Source organism: Lepus europaeus, chromosome 20 (genome assembly GCF_033115175.1).
Source record: "Lepus europaeus isolate LE1 chromosome 20, mLepTim1.pri, whole genome shotgun sequence".
NCBI lineage: Eukaryota > Metazoa > Chordata > Mammalia > Lagomorpha > Leporidae > Lepus > Lepus europaeus.
In genome coordinates this window covers 50,280,695-50,297,083 of record NC_084846.1, presented here as the reverse complement: position 1 = coordinate 50,297,083, position 16,389 = coordinate 50,280,695, and the positions used below count along the sequence as shown (strand labels likewise).

The 16,389-nt window shown below is 45.9% G+C and overlaps 1 protein-coding gene across 1 annotated transcript; it reads left to right on the top strand.

The window, feature by feature from the left end:
• Window positions 1-7,203: 7,203 nt before the first annotated feature.
• Window positions 7,204-14,351, top strand: TAC1 (tachykinin precursor 1). Its single transcript, XM_062179070.1, has 7 exons — window positions 7,204-7,263; window positions 7,545-7,676; window positions 8,529-8,625; window positions 9,033-9,077; window positions 9,566-9,589; window positions 10,987-11,040; window positions 14,302-14,351. The coding sequence occupies exons 2-7, from the start codon at window positions 7,554-7,556 to the stop codon at window positions 14,349-14,351; spliced, it is 393 nt and encodes a 130-aa protein (XP_062035054.1). The 5' UTR covers window positions 7,204-7,263; window positions 7,545-7,553.
• Window positions 14,352-16,389: the final 2,038 nt, after the last annotated feature.

Genomic DNA, 16,389 nt, shown 5'->3' with positions numbered 1-16,389 from the left:
GCAGATCTGAGTCCTGGCTGCTCTGCTTCAGATTCAGCTGCTTGTTAATGTGCCAGGGAAACAGTAGATGGTGGATCATGAACTTGAGTTCCTGACACCCATGTGGAAGACCTAGATGGAAATCCTGGCTCCTGGCTTCCAGCCTGGCCCACTCTGGGCCATTATGAGCATTTAGGGAGTATATCAGCCCATGGAAGATCACTCTACCTCTCTCTCCCTCTTTCTCTCCCTCTCTCCTTCCCTCCCTCTCTCCCTTCCACCCTCCCTTATCCCCTTTCTCTTTTCCTGCAACTCTTTCAAATAAATAAATCTTTAAACAAATAAAAGTTATGAGCAGTATGCTATGGCATTAACAGTGATCCAGGGCCAGCACTGTGGCATAGCAGGTAAAAGCCACCACCTGCAGTACCAGCATCCCATATGGGCGCTGGTTCCTGTCCCGGCTGCTCCACTTCCAATCCAGCTCTTTGCTATGGCCTGTGAAAGCAGTAGGAGATGGCCCAAGTCCTTGGGCCCCTGCACCCACATGGGAGACCCGGGAGAAGCTCCTGGCTCCTGGTTTCGGATTGGCACAGCTCTAGCTGTGGCGGCCAACTGGGGAGTAAACCAGTGGATGGAAGACCTCTCTCTCTGTCTCTGCCTCTCCTTCTCTCTCTGTAACTCCAAACTTTCAAATAAATAAATAAATCTTTAAAAAAAGCAGTGGTTCATTTTAAGTTATGAGTAAATGAGCAATGATAATTTTTCTTTGTGCTTTTCTGCTTGTTTTTAATTTGCCAACAACAACAAAAAAATGAGTCTTAACTACTTTGCTCACCATTCAACTGCTCATGGACTTAGCATGCATTAGAAACATGTATATTTTACTCATGAATATTTTCATAAATTTTATATTTTAGGAAATCAAATAGTAAAGAATATAAATATCCCAAAGCCTGCAAAGTTCAAAGAAAAGTGTGTCAGCAAGTGCACGATCTCACCAGGAACACAAAGTTAGCAATTAATGATAATGAGCGAAAAGTGGGAAATGCTTCCTGGATCAATTTGTATCTTCCTATTTTCTGCCACTCACTTCTATGGAAGAGTATTTTAAGCACTGTGGCACATTTGCAAGCTATGGCATCTGAATAAAGTTAGAAACATTGAAGGGCCGGCACTGTGGTGCAGCAAATTAAAGCCCTGGCCTGAAGCACCAACATTCCATATGGGCTCCAGTTCTATTCCTGGCTGCTCCTCTTCTGATCCGGCTCTCTGCTATGGCCTGGGAAAGCAGAAGATGGCCCAAGTCCTTGGGCCCCTGCACCCACGTGGGAGACCTGGAAGAAGCTCCTGGCTCCTGGCTTCGGATCAGCACAGCTCTGGCCATTTCGGCCATCTGGGGAGTGAACCAGCGGATGGAAGACCTCTCTCCCTGTCTCTACCTCTCTGTAACTCTTTCAAATAAATAAAATAAATCTTTAAAAAAAGAAATGTATAGGTTACATTGCACTAATGGGAAAAAACTGCTGTGTTTTTGTTACTGAATATACCACATCAATCAGTAAATGAGAAACAAAAAATTAATCTACAATGCCCCACTAGGCATGGAATTGTATTAGGTAGAAGAGGACATGAATACATATTTTCTTACATTAAAATAACAACAAGAACAATAGAAGGAAAAACCAAAAACCTAGAAAGAAATGGTTACTAGAGGGAAGAGAAACGTGAGACAGGGAGTAAAGCTGTCTTCCTCTGAGAATACTGCTTTTAATATTTGGCTATTATAAAGCATGTATTTTGGAACCTCGTATTTTATACAATTCTTATTTTTTTTTACAGGCAGAGTGGATAGTGAGAGAGACAGAGACAGAGACAAAGGTCTTCCTTTTACCGCTGGTTCACCCTCCAATGGCCGCTGTGGCTGGTGCATCACGCTGATCCGAAGCCAGGAGCCAGGTGCTTCTCCTGGTCTCCCATGCGGGTGCAGGGCCCAAGCACTTGGGCCATCCTCCACTGCCTTCCCGGGCCATAGCAGAGAGCTGGCCTGGAAGAGGGGCAACCGGGACTAGAACCCGGTGTGCCGGCGCCGCAAAGCAGAGGATTAGCCTGTTGAGCCATGGCGCCGACCGTATTTTATACAATTCTAAAATCAAATTTCAAAAGCTATTCCTAAAACTCTAGAGCAAATGAACTTTCCTGTATTAAGAATAACAAATTGGGACTGGCACTGTGGCACAGCAGATAAAAACGCCATCTGTAGTGCCAGCATCCTGTATGGGCACTGGTTCAAGTCCCAGCTGCTCCACTTCCAATCCAGCTCTCTGCTATGGCCTGGGAAAACAGTAGAAGATGGCTCAAACCCTTGGACCCCTGCACCCACATGGAAGACTTGGAAAGAAGCTCCTCGCTCCTGACTCCTGCCTCCTGGCTTCAGATTGGTGCAGCTCTGGCCGTTGCAGCCATTTGGGGGTGAACCAGTGAATGGAAGACCTCTCTCTCTCTCTGTGTAACTCTGACTTCCGAATAAATAAATAAATCATTAAAAAAAAAAGAATGCCAGACTAGCCATATACAAAAGAACTTTTAAAGTGACTTTAAACATAATAATTTGATTGAAGGTCCCTATTGTGATGAAAAAAAAAAAAACCCTACCAACAAAAGCTCTAAGTCTGTCTCCAACAACACTCTTGTTGATTATATTGGCTTTGCAGATTGTGATATAATAAATGAGGAATTACTCAGTACACTGGGAACTGAAGTTTTGAGTAAAGAACAAAAATGCAAAATGTCTCTATGATATCTGATTTTAACAGAAGGGGTCAGAGTGCATTCATGATTTTGGACACACACAACGTGGCTGGCACTGTGGCTTAGTGGGTAAAGCTGCCACCCACAGTGCCAGCATCCCATATGGGTGCCACTTCTAGTCCTGGATATTCCACTTCCAATCTAGCTCCCTGCTAATGTGCCTAGGAAAGCAGAGAAGAATGGCCCAAGTCCTTGGACTCTGTACACACGTGAGAGACCCAGAGAAAGCAGATAGACACAAATCCAGCCATTGCAGCCATTTGAAGAGTGAACCAGTGGATGGAAGACACCTCTCTCTCTCTCTTTCTTTCTCTCCTTCTCTCTCTCTGTCCTGTCTCTCTCTTTCCCTTTCTGTAACTCTGCCTTTCAAATAAATATATAAATCTTCAAAAAATAAAAACACACACACCTGTCTTAGTTCTCTGCATTGAACAGGTATTTTTTTTAAAAAAAAATTATTTATTTATTTATTTATCTATTTGAAAGTCACAGTTACAGAGATCTTCCATCCAGTGGTTCACTCCCCAAATGGCCACAATGGCCACAGCTGGGCCAGGCCAAAGCCAGAAGCCAGGAGCTCCATCCAGGTCTCCCATGTGGGTGTCAGGGGACCAAACACTTGGCCCATCTTCTACTGCTTTCTCAGACCATTAGCAGGGAGCTGAATCAGAAGTGGAGCAGCCGGGACCTGAACCGGCACCCACATGGGCAGTCAGTGTCACAGGTGGCAGATTAACTCTCTGCACAATTCCAGCCCCTGAAAATGTCTTCAGGCAGCAAAGAACATAATAGCACTGTGCACCTATAATGCTAAGGTTATGATCTCTAACTACCATTTCTAACTGAAAGGAGACGAGAGCACCTTAAAGGCAGATTCCAGGCCTGGGGCAGGAAATACACAACTTAGAACTGAAGCACTTTACATACCACAAACAAGGTAGCTATCAAAGCCAATTAAAGGCATATCAAGGGGCTGGTGCTGTGGCATGGTGGTTAAAGCCACCACCTGCAGTGCCAGCATCCCATATGGGCGCCAGTTCAGTGCTGGCTGCTCTGCTTCTGATTCAGCTCTCTGCTGTGCCCTGGGAAGGCAGTGGAAGATGATCCAAGTCCTTGGGCCCCTGCACCTATGTAGGAGACCCAGAGGAAGCTCTTGGCTCCTAGCTTTGGATCAGGCCAGCCCCAGCCAATGCAGCAGTTTGGGAAGCGAACCAGCAGATGGAAGATCTCTGCCTCTGCCTCTGTCTCTCTGTAACTCTGCTTTTCAAATAAATAAATAAATCTTTAAAATTTTTTTTAAAAAAAGCATATCAAAAGTTTCAAGTGAACAATCACCTGTTGGCCAAGAATTATATATATATATATATATTCAATATATAAAATTATATATATTCACAAATATATAAAATATCAATTATATAATAAGTATTTTAAAACAAAACATATTTATAGTAAAATAGGTATTTAAAGTGTGTATTTTTTCAGAACACTCATTTTTTTTTTCATTTTTATTTGAAAGAGACAGAGAGAAAACTTCCATCTACTGGTTCACTCCCCAAAGGCCAATAAAGTCAGTGCTGGGCCAGTACAAAGCCAGAGCCAGAACTCAACCCAGGTCTCCCATGTAGGTGACAGGGACCCCAGTACTTCAACCACCTTCTAATGCCTCCATGGTGAGTATCAAAAGAAAGCTGGACTAGGAAGCAGAACTGGGACTCCATACCAGGCACTCCAATATGAAATGGGCACCAAATGCCTGCCCCTTAGAAGAGTGATATATAATTGATCAATTGAAAAATGAAATATTTCAAACGTGTTTTAAATTTTGAGGTCACAATGATCCTTTAAAAAATTCTATAAACAGACCTGGGGTGAACATCAGACTCCCAGCCTTTATAGAAATAAATTTCCATTGCTCTAAATCACCAAGTCTAGATTCTTGGTTCTAGCAGCCTGAACTGAGACAAGACAGGCAAGTGCCAAACAGACATCACTGCTGTCCTGGTTCTAACTATGAAATTGTATGGGGCAGGTAGGACGTACGAGACAATGAGGAATATCTGACCCTTGACTGATTATTTAATATCATAGAAATTATTTTGCTTTTTGATTGAATAATCATGTGATTATGTTTTTTTTTTTAATTTGTGTTTGTTTATTTGAAAGGCAGAGAGAGGGAGAAGGGTCTTCCATTCACTGGTTCACTCCTCAAATGGCCACAATGGCTAGAGCTGGGCCGATCTGAAGCCAGGAGCCAGAAGCTTCTTCCAGGTCTCCCATGCGGGTGCAAGGGCCCAAGGACTTGGGCCATCTTCCAATGCTGTCCCAGGCCATAAGCAGAGAGCTGGATCGGAAGTGGAGAAGCTGGGTCTCGAACCAGCTGCCCATATGGGATGCCAGCACTGCAGGCGACAGCTTTAACAGCTACTCCACAGCGCTCTCCTCATCTTTTTATATTTAGAATCCTTACCTTTTAGATAGACACACTAAAATGTTTGTAGATGAAATGATGAGATGTCTGTGATTTGCTTCAAAATAATCTGAGAGGCTGGCGCCGCAGCTCAATAGGCTAATCCTCCGCCTGCGGCGCAGGTATACCGGGTTCTAGTCCTGGTCGGGGCACCGGATTCTATCCGGGTTGCCCCTCTTCCAGGCCAGCTCTCTGCTATGGCCCGGGAAGGCAGTGGAGGATGGCCCAAGTCCTTGGGCCCTGCACCCACATGGGAGACCAGGAGAAGCACCTGGCTCCTGGCTTCAGATCAGCGAAATGTTTCGGCCGCGGCGGCCATTGGAGGGTGAACCAACAGCAAAAAGGAAGGCCTTTCTCTCTGTCTCTCTCTCTCACTATCCACTCTGCCTGTCCCAAAAAAAAAAAAAAAAAAAATCTGAGTGGAGGAGAAATAGGAAACATTGTATTTGAAACAAGCAAATTGCTTCAAATCAATGATTTGCTCTACTTTTGTATGTTTATAATCTGCCATTTAAAACGTTTTGAAAACTAAAACATGTGAGACTAGGTCAAAAAAATTTGAGAGACACATGAAAATTTTAAAATTCACTGTCATTTAAGAACAAATATTAGAGGAAAAGTATTACTGGTATACTTAAGTTCCGAAAACTTATTTCCATTATGCATTATACTTAAAATCATAATTACCTGAAGTTTTTAATGCTAAATATAAAAGAAAAAACTATTCCACCCAAAATACTATGTCATTCAGTTTTGATAAAGATGTAAGAAACGGGTCTCCAGCAGCATTGTGGCCCAGTGGGCTAAGCGGCTGCTTGCAACGTCAGATCCCATAGTGGAGGCCAGGTCCAAGCCCCAGCAGCTCCACTCCCAATCCAGCCAGCTCCCAGGGAAGACAGCAGAAGATGGCCCAAGTGCTTGGGCCCCTGCACCCACACTGGAGACCCAGATGGAGCTCCTGGCTCCTGGCTTCTGGCCTAACCCAGGTCGGAACATAGAGGCCATCTGGGGAGTGAACCAGCCCACAGAACTTTTTCTCTGTCTCCCCCCAACACACACACACACACACACCTGTAATTCTGCCCTTCAGGTAAAGGAAATGTGTCTTCAAGGCAAGCGTGCACTCCTGGGAAGCTGTGATCTCCCGCGGGCGCTGACCTTAGCTTCCTAACAGTTCTGTGCCGTGGAGGACTGCGCGGCTGCCGGGTCCGCGTGCTCACTGCACCGACTTGGATCCACAGGCGAAGTCTCCGCGTGATCCGCGGATGCCTTGGGTGACACCAGCTAAGAGTGCTGGACACGCTCAAGACAGGGTGGGAGAGAAGCAAAAACGCCCTCCAGTGCAGGGCGAGGAGGATTTGGGGGACAGGAGCCACCTCGGGGCGCCTCTGGGTGCAGTTTCCCTAAATAAATCCTCTTCCCTCCCCGGAAGCGCTATGAGCCTGAGACACCCCTTTCTCAACGCCGGGGGAAGGTGGGTGCTGCAGGGGATTTAGGAGAGGTGAAGGCGGGAAGACCCACGGCAGCGCCCCCTCCGTGGCCCACTGGCCCTAGACCCGGTCCTCCTGCCCACAGGTACCCGGCCGGCTGGCTTCAAAACTACCGCTTCTCCAAAGTCGGCCCAGTCCAAGGAATGAGTCACTTTGCTGGAGGTTGATGAGTAATCTCAGGTGTCAAGGCGAGGGGAGGGGGCGTCAGATGCGGAAGCCTCGACTTGCCTAACACTGCGTCACTGCGGGCCCAGTGGGGTCCAGATGTGATGGGCACCGACGGGTTGCCGTCTCGGAAACTCTCAATCACGCCGGCGGAGAAGGAAGAGGCGGCTAATTAAATATTGAGCAGAAAGTCGTGGGGGGGGGGGGGGGTCACGTGGGTCCGGAGGCTCCGTGAGCCGGGGATAAAAACCGCGCGGCTCCGAGCGGGCCACAGCGCGCGCTCACCTCCTCCCGCACCGTGCGGCGTGCGCTCCGAGCAGCCCAGGGACCCGCGGGCCTGCCGTCGCCGTAAGTGCCCGCGCTGGGCCACAGCGCAGCGGTCCTGCGTGGCCGGGGTGGGAGAACGACCCTCTTCTTTATCCGGTGGGAAGGGAAGTGCGATTTGGTGGTTAGGGGCTTGGGGGGCCTGGGGCTGCTAGGATGTGGGGAGCCGAGGCCCGGGACCCGGGCGTGCAACTCATCCCGGGTGCCGTCTGGAAAATGCCGCTGCCCCAACTCTCGGACACCCGCTCCAATCTACGGGCTCCTCCACCCCACCCCCTGCCCCCTTCTTTCCCACTCCCCCCTAGAAAGCCAACATGAAAATCCTCGTGGCCCTGGCAGTCCTGGCTCTCGCCTCCACCCGACTGTCTGCGGAAGACATCCGAGCCAACGATGATCTAAATTATTGGTCCGACTGGTCCGACAGCGACCAGATCAAGGTGAGCCTGGGTCCCGGGAACAGCCCGCGCCGCTCCTCCGGGACCGGGACCCCATGAAGTCTGCGGGTCCGCCCGGCCGCGGCCACAGCAGTGCGGGCGCGCAGCGCGGGGAAGCGGCTCCACCACCCCACCCCGCCCCCTCGCTCCCGCCCTGGTTCTGCACCCACGACCCAACTTTTCTCCCCGGGGCTGCAGCGCCGGGTCTCGGATCTCCTCGAGAGAGTCCGCCCCTACGAGCCCTGGGTTGTCACAAGGCTAGAAACCTCGCAAGGTGTCATCCCCGAGCCACACGGCTCACGCAGGTGCAGTCCACCGCACTGTCCGCGCGCTGGGAAACGCACCGGGTCCCCGGGGACAGGGGCGCTCAGCGGGGGCTCACTGGTCCTTGCGAGTTCATTTTGCGGACCTGTGAGTTTCGCTTTAGGTGGCTCGCAGGTGTTGGCGCCAGGGAGCCTGCGGTGCGGGTTGCGGGGGGGGGGAAAGCTCCCCCTTCCCCCACCCCTGCAAACACACACACACCTGTGTGCGTTTAGGGCAGCGAGAGGTCGCCAGAGCCAGCACCAGAGATGGACAAAGTCACGGCGGAGGGGTGGAGGGACTCGGGGGAGGGCGGCTCTGCAGATGAGTGGGTTTCGTGGAAGCAGAGGGAAGAGCAGGGCACCGGGCCTGAGGACAGGGCGCGGGGCTCCTGGTGCGGGAGTGGCAGACCGCGCCTCGGCGGAGCTGCTTCCCCGCCCCCGCAGGGCCCCCCCGGGGGGGGGGAGGCTGGGGCGCGCTTTGGGAATGGCACGGGCCACCCCACACCTGGCTCCGTGGCCCACACGCCCGTGTGTCCGCGCGTCTGTCTTCCAGGAGGAGCTGCCGGAGCCCTTTGAGCACCTGCTGCAGAGAATCGCCCGGAGACCCAAGCCTCAGCAGTTCTTTGGATTAATGGGCAAACGGGATGCTGGTGAGATGGGCAACCCTCCCCGCCTGCTCGCTCCTCTCTTGCTCCATGAGTAGATAAGTCCATCCTAAGAGCGGTGGGACTCGGGACCTCGCTAACGCGCTGTGAGCACTTGCCTGCAAAGGGAGGGCTTCGCCGCCGGCATTCGCGTGCACAAAACCGCCAAATCCAAGACCCAGCCTTAGCTCAGCGCGCCCCTTACTAAAGATACCAATTAGCAAGGGAGGGGCGGGCAGGGGCGTTCTTGGGGAGGCGTCCGCAGGGTCGTGGTGCACATGGAAGCTGACCACCCCCCTGGGTTAGGCGAGACCTGGCTGTGCCGCGGCTCCAGATGGAAACACACAGTTTCCCTGAGTTGATGGCGACATCAGTGGGACATAAATAGTTAATGCCAACTCCTCTCTTGTCAGATTCCTCAATTGAAAAACAAGTGGCCCTGTTAAAGGCTCTTTATGGTAAACACTCTATCAATCTTTGACTATCCTGAATGCTCATTAGAAAAGTGAAGGAAATCTTGTAGGGTTTGAACACAGTATCTTGGTTATGCTATTTGGTAAAGAGATGGGTTTGTCTGTCTCTGTCTGTCTGTCTGTCTGTCTCTCTCTCTCTCTTGCGGTGGTGGGGTGTCAGGCCTTGAAGATGAGAGGTGGCACAGCCTGACAGTTAATGCCAGACCTCAGGTGTCCCAGCATTTTGGGTGTGAAGCCTTGGTCTAGAGAAAGCTCTCGGTGATGGTTCCTTTGGGCTGTAAACCAGTTTGCTTTGTAATATGAATAATCTGGTTAGCCTTTATGGTCCCGCTATATTTCTCAGGGTGGGACAGGAGTGGAAAATGTTGCATATTTTGAAAATTGATGTATTTTAGCAGCCTCTTTAAGAGATGTGATAGAGCTCTGCACAGATCTTGTACATGTTGGTTAACTGTTACCTTTCTTTCTGCCAGGACACGGCCAGATTTCTCACAAAAGTAAGTTCAAGATTATTTTGGCATTTCTCAAGTGCAAATGTTAATAAGACTGAATACTACTTTATGCAATAGCTGACCTTAATTTCAGTCTTAATATGTCAATGAAGACCATATAAGAGTGGAGCAGACTCCTACTATATATAGAATATGATTGTGTCAAGCTCTGTTCCTTAGAAAAATGGTTCTTACCAAAAAGATACTTAGTGTTTTAAAAAGGAAAGGAAGCTGTCCTTTAGCCCCTATAAATTGCTAGTTTTTGGTAAGAAGTCAAATCACAGGACCGTGACCCACCTCACACACTTCTCTCCAGCCTCCCCTAGTACCCAAATCCAAGTATTTATGGGCTCCCTCTCACTCATCTTAATATGTTGGGTCTCCTAGAAGATCATGTTTTGGGGTCATCCAGCAGGCAACTGAGTGAGGGAGGGAGTGAATAGCTAAGTAGAATCCATATAAAGATAATGATGGAGATGAAGATTTTTGATTCCATAATGCAGAGGGCAGCTTTTGCCGAGCAACACACAGGGAGTATTTGTTGGGGTGGAGAAGATGGCAGAGTTATGACACTTGAGGGTCCTTAGATTCTCGCATCCCAGTGACTGGAGCCGAATTGACAGGAAGTCCCAGGGTCCACGTCAATCACACAGTGGACCTATGTGCCTTGTCTTAAATTGGGCTGCCTGGATGGCAAAGTAGATCGCATTAAGCTAACAGCTCTAGTCCCAAGGAATACTGCAAAAACCAAGAGAAATTCTCCCACTAGAATTAAAATAATAAATCTTTTCCAAAGATTTTTATCTTTGAAAATAAATAAATGCTATACATATTTACTTTCTAAGGACTTGTCTATCAAGAGAATTATACATAATGAAGTTCTAACTGGTAGAAATAAATGTATTCCACTAAAGTCAAAACAAATGCACTCTTCCAATAAGAGTACAATATTTTTAAGATCTGATAAAATAGAGATAGTTAATCATCAAGGACTCGAATCTGACTTAACTAAGACTCGCTTTCTGAGAAATAATATATTTGGTCTCATGAGGAAACGAGCTTGGTTATCTGTCTCTCATACAAACCTGAAATTGACTCCCTAAAAGTCAGAGCTAGCTCAAATTCTATCAGTATTTCAAGTGATAGATAAAATATAACATGAATAAAGAGTACTTGCTAATTTTAGATACAGAATCAAGAAGAATTCTTTCATGGTATTGCCTTAGGGTAATTTGTAAGACTTACAAGGGATTCTCATTGCTTTAGGCTCACTAAAATTTGAAATAGATGTATTTATTATGTAAGCTAATATACTTAGATGCTTTTTTATTTTTTTGCTAGTTTTAGTGATATATTTCCTCAAAGACATACATATTAAAATACCCCTACATGTATTTTTCCAGGGCATAAAACAGATTCCTTTGTTGGACTAATGGGCAAAAGAGCTTTAAATTCTGGTATGTATAAAATCCTACCTGAAAATAGACAGTGTCTCAAATTTACTTTTATTATTTTTATAAGACAATTTTCAAAGTATGAAAAAATGAGAATGACAAGAGGTAAAAATGAGTACTTATGTGAAAAGAAATCTTAGTGCTTGTGAGAAGGATTTACAGGTATTGAAGCTGATATCGCCACAGTATCAGCCTGTTTCTCCCACACCACCAGCCTTACCTGAGTCTGCCCCATGTGACCATTATCCAGCCTGAATCTTTGAGCTGCTCTAATATTCCTCCCCACTGATCTGTTAAGTAACTCGTAGTTCACCTTACAGAGCTTAGAGGGGAAGGCAGTGCATAGCGAGATGAGAATGATTTTCACTTATTACCAATGTAATCTGAGCGCTACACAAGACGCCACAGCTTCCAAAGCAAGCAAAACAAAACAAACCTCGTCTACAAGCCATTTGCTCTTTATGAAGTTGCAGAAGCTCAGAATCTAACAGTCCTGATGGGTGCTGGAGAGGATGAGGACAGGGCCCACTCCAGAACCTTCTAAGAGGAGCCTAGAGTGTTGCAGATCAGTAAAGCTTATTAAAACCCACAGAGAGAAGGCTGCCACAATTCTCCAAACCCATTTTAACTTTGAACAACTCTGTCAGTTGCTAAAAAGGCTGAATATTTCTTTCTTCTCTAATTTTCTTAGTGGCTGACTTATTAAGCATTTCAGGCTTTGTAACGCCTAGCTTAGGTTCCTTTGAAAAGCTAGTCAAAGTCTCTTTATTTTTCTATAAAATACCAATCATCTGATTAATTAGAAAGAAGTCAGCAATTGTAATACCCATTTAGAATGTTGCTAGTTTCTAGAAAATCTGTAACTAAAAAATGCCAGCTTAGTTGTTAACTTTTTGAATTCATGCAAAAATAATTATCCTAGCATTTTTATTGAGTCTCCACTTTCTAAATTTAGACATGACTTTTATACTCACAGGTTGTTTTAGGGCTCCTTGTTGAATTTAAAGAAGTTATCAGTGTGCCTTAGGGAAACCTTGTAATCATTTTATTAATAGGTATTATCGTCCAGCTTTTGAAAATGGAATACAAATGTAAAACACAGTGAGTTTTTTGAATCAATGCATACTAGTCCTCACATAACCGTGTTTTCCTGGATAATCACATTAGTCACTAACTCTCCATGCCAGAATTGATACAGATTTTTATATGTTTAACTTGGTATGTAATGCAGGTATCATGCGATTTAGAACACACTAAATGCATTTGAATAAGTATATTATAAATAGAATCACCAAATTGACTCAAGATCAATTTATAATGAAATCTTTGTCCTTCCAGCTCAGTTAGATATAAAAGGAAAAGCTTGGGCAGACAAGCAGTCACTGGTCCCACAGGAATCCTCGCAGGTGCTCAGTAAGGGCAAGACTGCTCTAGTCTGTTCCACAGCCACCTGACCCTTACACTTGGGCGGGCACAGACCCTCTGAGGATCTAAGAAATCCAGGAGCCCTCCCCTATAGAAACCCTCATGAGCTGCTGAAGTTCCCACAGGGTTTCAGCGAGCTCTGGGACCAGGTAGGAAACGCTGCATCCCTGGAGTGGGACTAAGCTCCAGCCCACTCACAGAGCTGTCTTCCACTGGCTTAAAGGAGCGTCCCTGTCACTTCTCTGAAAACAGTCATGGCTCCTGAGGCTTGTCAGGTACCGAACCTGGGCCCGTCCTCCTCCTCCTCAGATAAACAAGGCAGAATGAGAAGTGAACATTTCGCCTCCCTCAGAACTCTGCAGGCGGGGGCTCACACTGTTCCACCTCGGAGCTGCAGACACAGTCCACGTGAAACATTCTGCTTCTTGGTTGCTCACCTTTCGGAAGGCATGGCTGGCTACGGTTACCACTGGGGACCACCGCTCACTCTGCAAATCCTCACCTGGGAGAGTATTTAGAGGAAGGTCTGGGATGCCTAGGGCTGTTGGTAGTCAAACAATTTCAGAAAGCACTTGTTTGTCTGTAAGGTAAATCTAGTGTGTAAAGCACTGGCTAAAGTGATTAAAAAAAAAATCCTCAGGTATTTTGATCACAACAGCCTTATCTGTACACTTTTGTGGTTAGAGATCCTTTAATCTTCTACGGACCATTAGGGTGCCCTGGAGATGAGTTAAACTGTGTTGTATCCAGAAGGCTCAATTGACCTCCCGCCAGCAAATTAGGTTGTTTTTAGTCTCTAGGATCATACATCACAGCGAAGAATTCATAACAGAAACAGACACACACACACACACACACAGAGATACAGACACGCCACTAGGGGCTCCTAGAACAGAGATCAGCAAACATTTTCTGAAAAGAAGCAGATCATAAATATTTCAGGCTCTGTGAATCATGTTGTCTCTGCAACAGACTCAAAGCTGCCATTTTCAAGAGTGCAGCCCTAGACAATGGGCGTGTGCTCCAATAAAACTTTATGTACAAGAACAGATGGTGTGCCGGCGCTGCAGCTCAACAGGCTAATCCTCCACCTTGCGGCGCCAGCACACCGGGTTCTTGTTCTGGTTGGGGCGCCGGATTCTATCCCGGTCGCACCTCTTCCAGGCCAGCTCTCTGCTGTGGCCCGGGAAGGCAGTGGAGGATGGCCCAAGTCCTTGGGCCCTGCACCCCCATGGGAGACCAGGAGAAGCACCTGGCTCCTGGCTTCAGATCAGCAAGATGCGCTGGCCGCAGCGGCCATTGAAGAGTGAACCAACAGCAAAAGGGAAGACCTTTCTCTCTGTCTCTCTCTCTCTCATTGTCCACTCTGCCTGTCAAAAAAATAAAATAAAATAAAATAAAAAAAGAAAGAACAGATGGTGGGCCACATTCAGTGTGTGGCCTGTGGCTTAAGGAACACGTCCTAGAATAAGTTTTGTTTTCACTATACTACTATTCCTGGTTACTATAGGCATCATCTGTGCTGTGAATTCCCCATAGTATCTGCCCCTGCTTGACAAAGCTGCTGAGAATTGATGCTGCAATGTATCGTGGAAATAAGCTTTTAGGTTGATGGTTGACCAAAAAAAAAAAAAACAGAATTCTGCAGCTAGATAACTTCTAGTCGGGATAAGAATGATAAGAGTGAGGCAGGAGTGGGAAATGTGCAAATAACATCCTCAGAAAAACTTGCGTGGAGAGAGAAATCTTTACGAGTTTAAAATCAATTACTGTGATGTCTTGAGCTTTAACTCCCTCGCTGAATTCTCTTAAAGAACACTTTACCTCCTCTGTTTCCAGTGGCTTATGAACGGAGCGCCATGCAGAATTACGAGAGAAGACGTAAATAAACTGCCTACAGCATTATTCATGCCGCTTCATTTATGTCAATGGGCAGTGAAAGGTAAAATGTGACGTGCACTATGAGGAATGATTATTTATTTAATAACTTGTTGTTTTAGTTGAAAACGTTAAAGAAAAGTGTTTATTTTTCCTATTGTGCCAAAATGTGTTGTAAACATGTTGTAATTCTAATATGAAGACACACTCAGAGGTAGAAATCAGTGCAAACCTCTCAACAAAGCACAGTGTTCAATGATATGGTAAAATCGTGTTAAAATACCATCGCCGGAAGAAAGCGTGGCTTTGAAGCAGTCACGTCTGGAAAGGGCGGGAGCTCTCGTGCAGTCACACGCTTGCCCTGTGTGTCTCAGGGCTGAAACGTACTGAGTCTTGGTGTCAAACTGTGTTTGTACCCCTGCAGCATGTTTCATGGTTTGTGGCTCCATAGAGATGTTTTACAAGTTTTCATGTGATCCCAGGGTCTCCATTTCACTGTATGATGTGTTGTGATAGCTAACATTTTAAATAAAAGAAAAAAATATCTTGAGAATGTTGTCCTATTCTTTCGTTAACACCTGTGTTAAATCAGTATGGTTTTTTTAGTGGATGAAATATGTTCAAAGCTGATTTGGCTAAAATGCAATCTATCTTTCACACACATACTTTCTTTGCCAATCAGTATTACATATGACCTCATTCATGGAGAAAATAAATGGATTTCTGAATTCACAGAGTAAGTTCTGGGTATATCTCTATGATTTCCTTTTACAAATAGGAAAATAAACTATTTTATAGGCGCATATCACTGGTTATTTCCTTGTTGGGTAAAATATCACATCAGCTCCCTGTCATTCCATCCCTGTTTGGAGCCCAAGTCTAAATGCTCAGATGCATTAGTGTCAAACCGCACTCTGACAAAGGTGGTCAACTTGACACTTCGGAAAGTTGAGGGACTGATAACTCGGCATCGCCCTCATAATGAAGACAAGAACTCATGACAGCCTCTCTGAGGAGTTCCTGTGCTTTGCCAACACCCTTGACACTGTCCAGCTGAAGTACATGCCTCAGGATACAATGAATGGAGGCTCAGGTGTATCTACTTCAGGGGAAGCATTGATAAGTTCCTTAGAATAGCTTTTGGACTGCAGAGAGTACACAACACTGACAAGTAACTCGGGCCAAGGGCTATTCAGAGAAGTAAAACTCCATGAATTTAGTCTGGACTGGTGACTGCTGCTGATCAATGAAACTAGTTGGTGGAAAGGAGAGCTAAAGTGTATTTAAACTTTTCTATCTTTAATTGAGTAGCTTGCTTTTTTAAAAAGCTTCAACTCATTTTCCTTATGACACAATACATTTAAATATTAGCAAGTTATATAAAGGTAAAGAAAAGAGAGAAAGCCAGTCATCTAGTGATCCAAACAGTAACATTTAACAATGAATATAATTGTAATAACTAATTATCATGGGACTGGCACTGTGGTGTAGTGGGTAAATCCACCACCTGCAATGCTGGCATCCCATATGGGTGCCAGATCATGTCCTGGCTGCTCCACTTTTGCTCTGGCACACTGCTAGTGGCCTGGGAAAGGTAGTAGATGGTGACCCAAGTGTTTGGACCCCTGCCACCCATGTGGGAGACCCTGGCCATTGCAGCCATCTGGGAACTGAACCAGCAGATAGAAGATCTCTCTCTCTCTCTCTTTCTCTCTCTAACCATGACTTTCAAATAAACATTTTTTAAAAAATAATGATCACAATAGCTAAAATTATATATATTTAATTACTCCATGAGGCTAATATTATTATTATTTCATTTTACAGATGGGAGTATGAAGTTTAGGGAAATGTTGGAGTTAGAGATTATAATACAAGAAGAGTCAGGATTAGAAAGGCATTACTGAGGGAGAAATAGCAGAGCAATTGAATATCTAACAAAGTGATTATCAGACTGGTGTATTGAAATAACAGATGATTATACCATCTTTTAGAATTGTGAGCATGTAGTAACATGGGAGGACATAATGTGGTTTGCTGTTAGACACA

Bases quoted from the DNA above. Each gene is read 5' to 3' on its own strand.
- TAC1 (XM_062179070.1), top strand. From the start codon at position 7,554: ATGAAAATCCTCGTGGCCCTGGCAGTCCTGGCTCTCGCCTCCACCCGA. The intron at 7,677-8,528 runs GTGAGCCTGGGT...TCTGTCTTCCAG, and splicing joins CCGACAGCGACCAGATCAAG to GAGGAGCTGCCGGAGCCCTT. The intron at 9,590-10,986 runs GTAAGTTCAAGA...GTATTTTTCCAG, and splicing joins CGGCCAGATTTCTCACAAAA to GGCATAAAACAGATTCCTTT.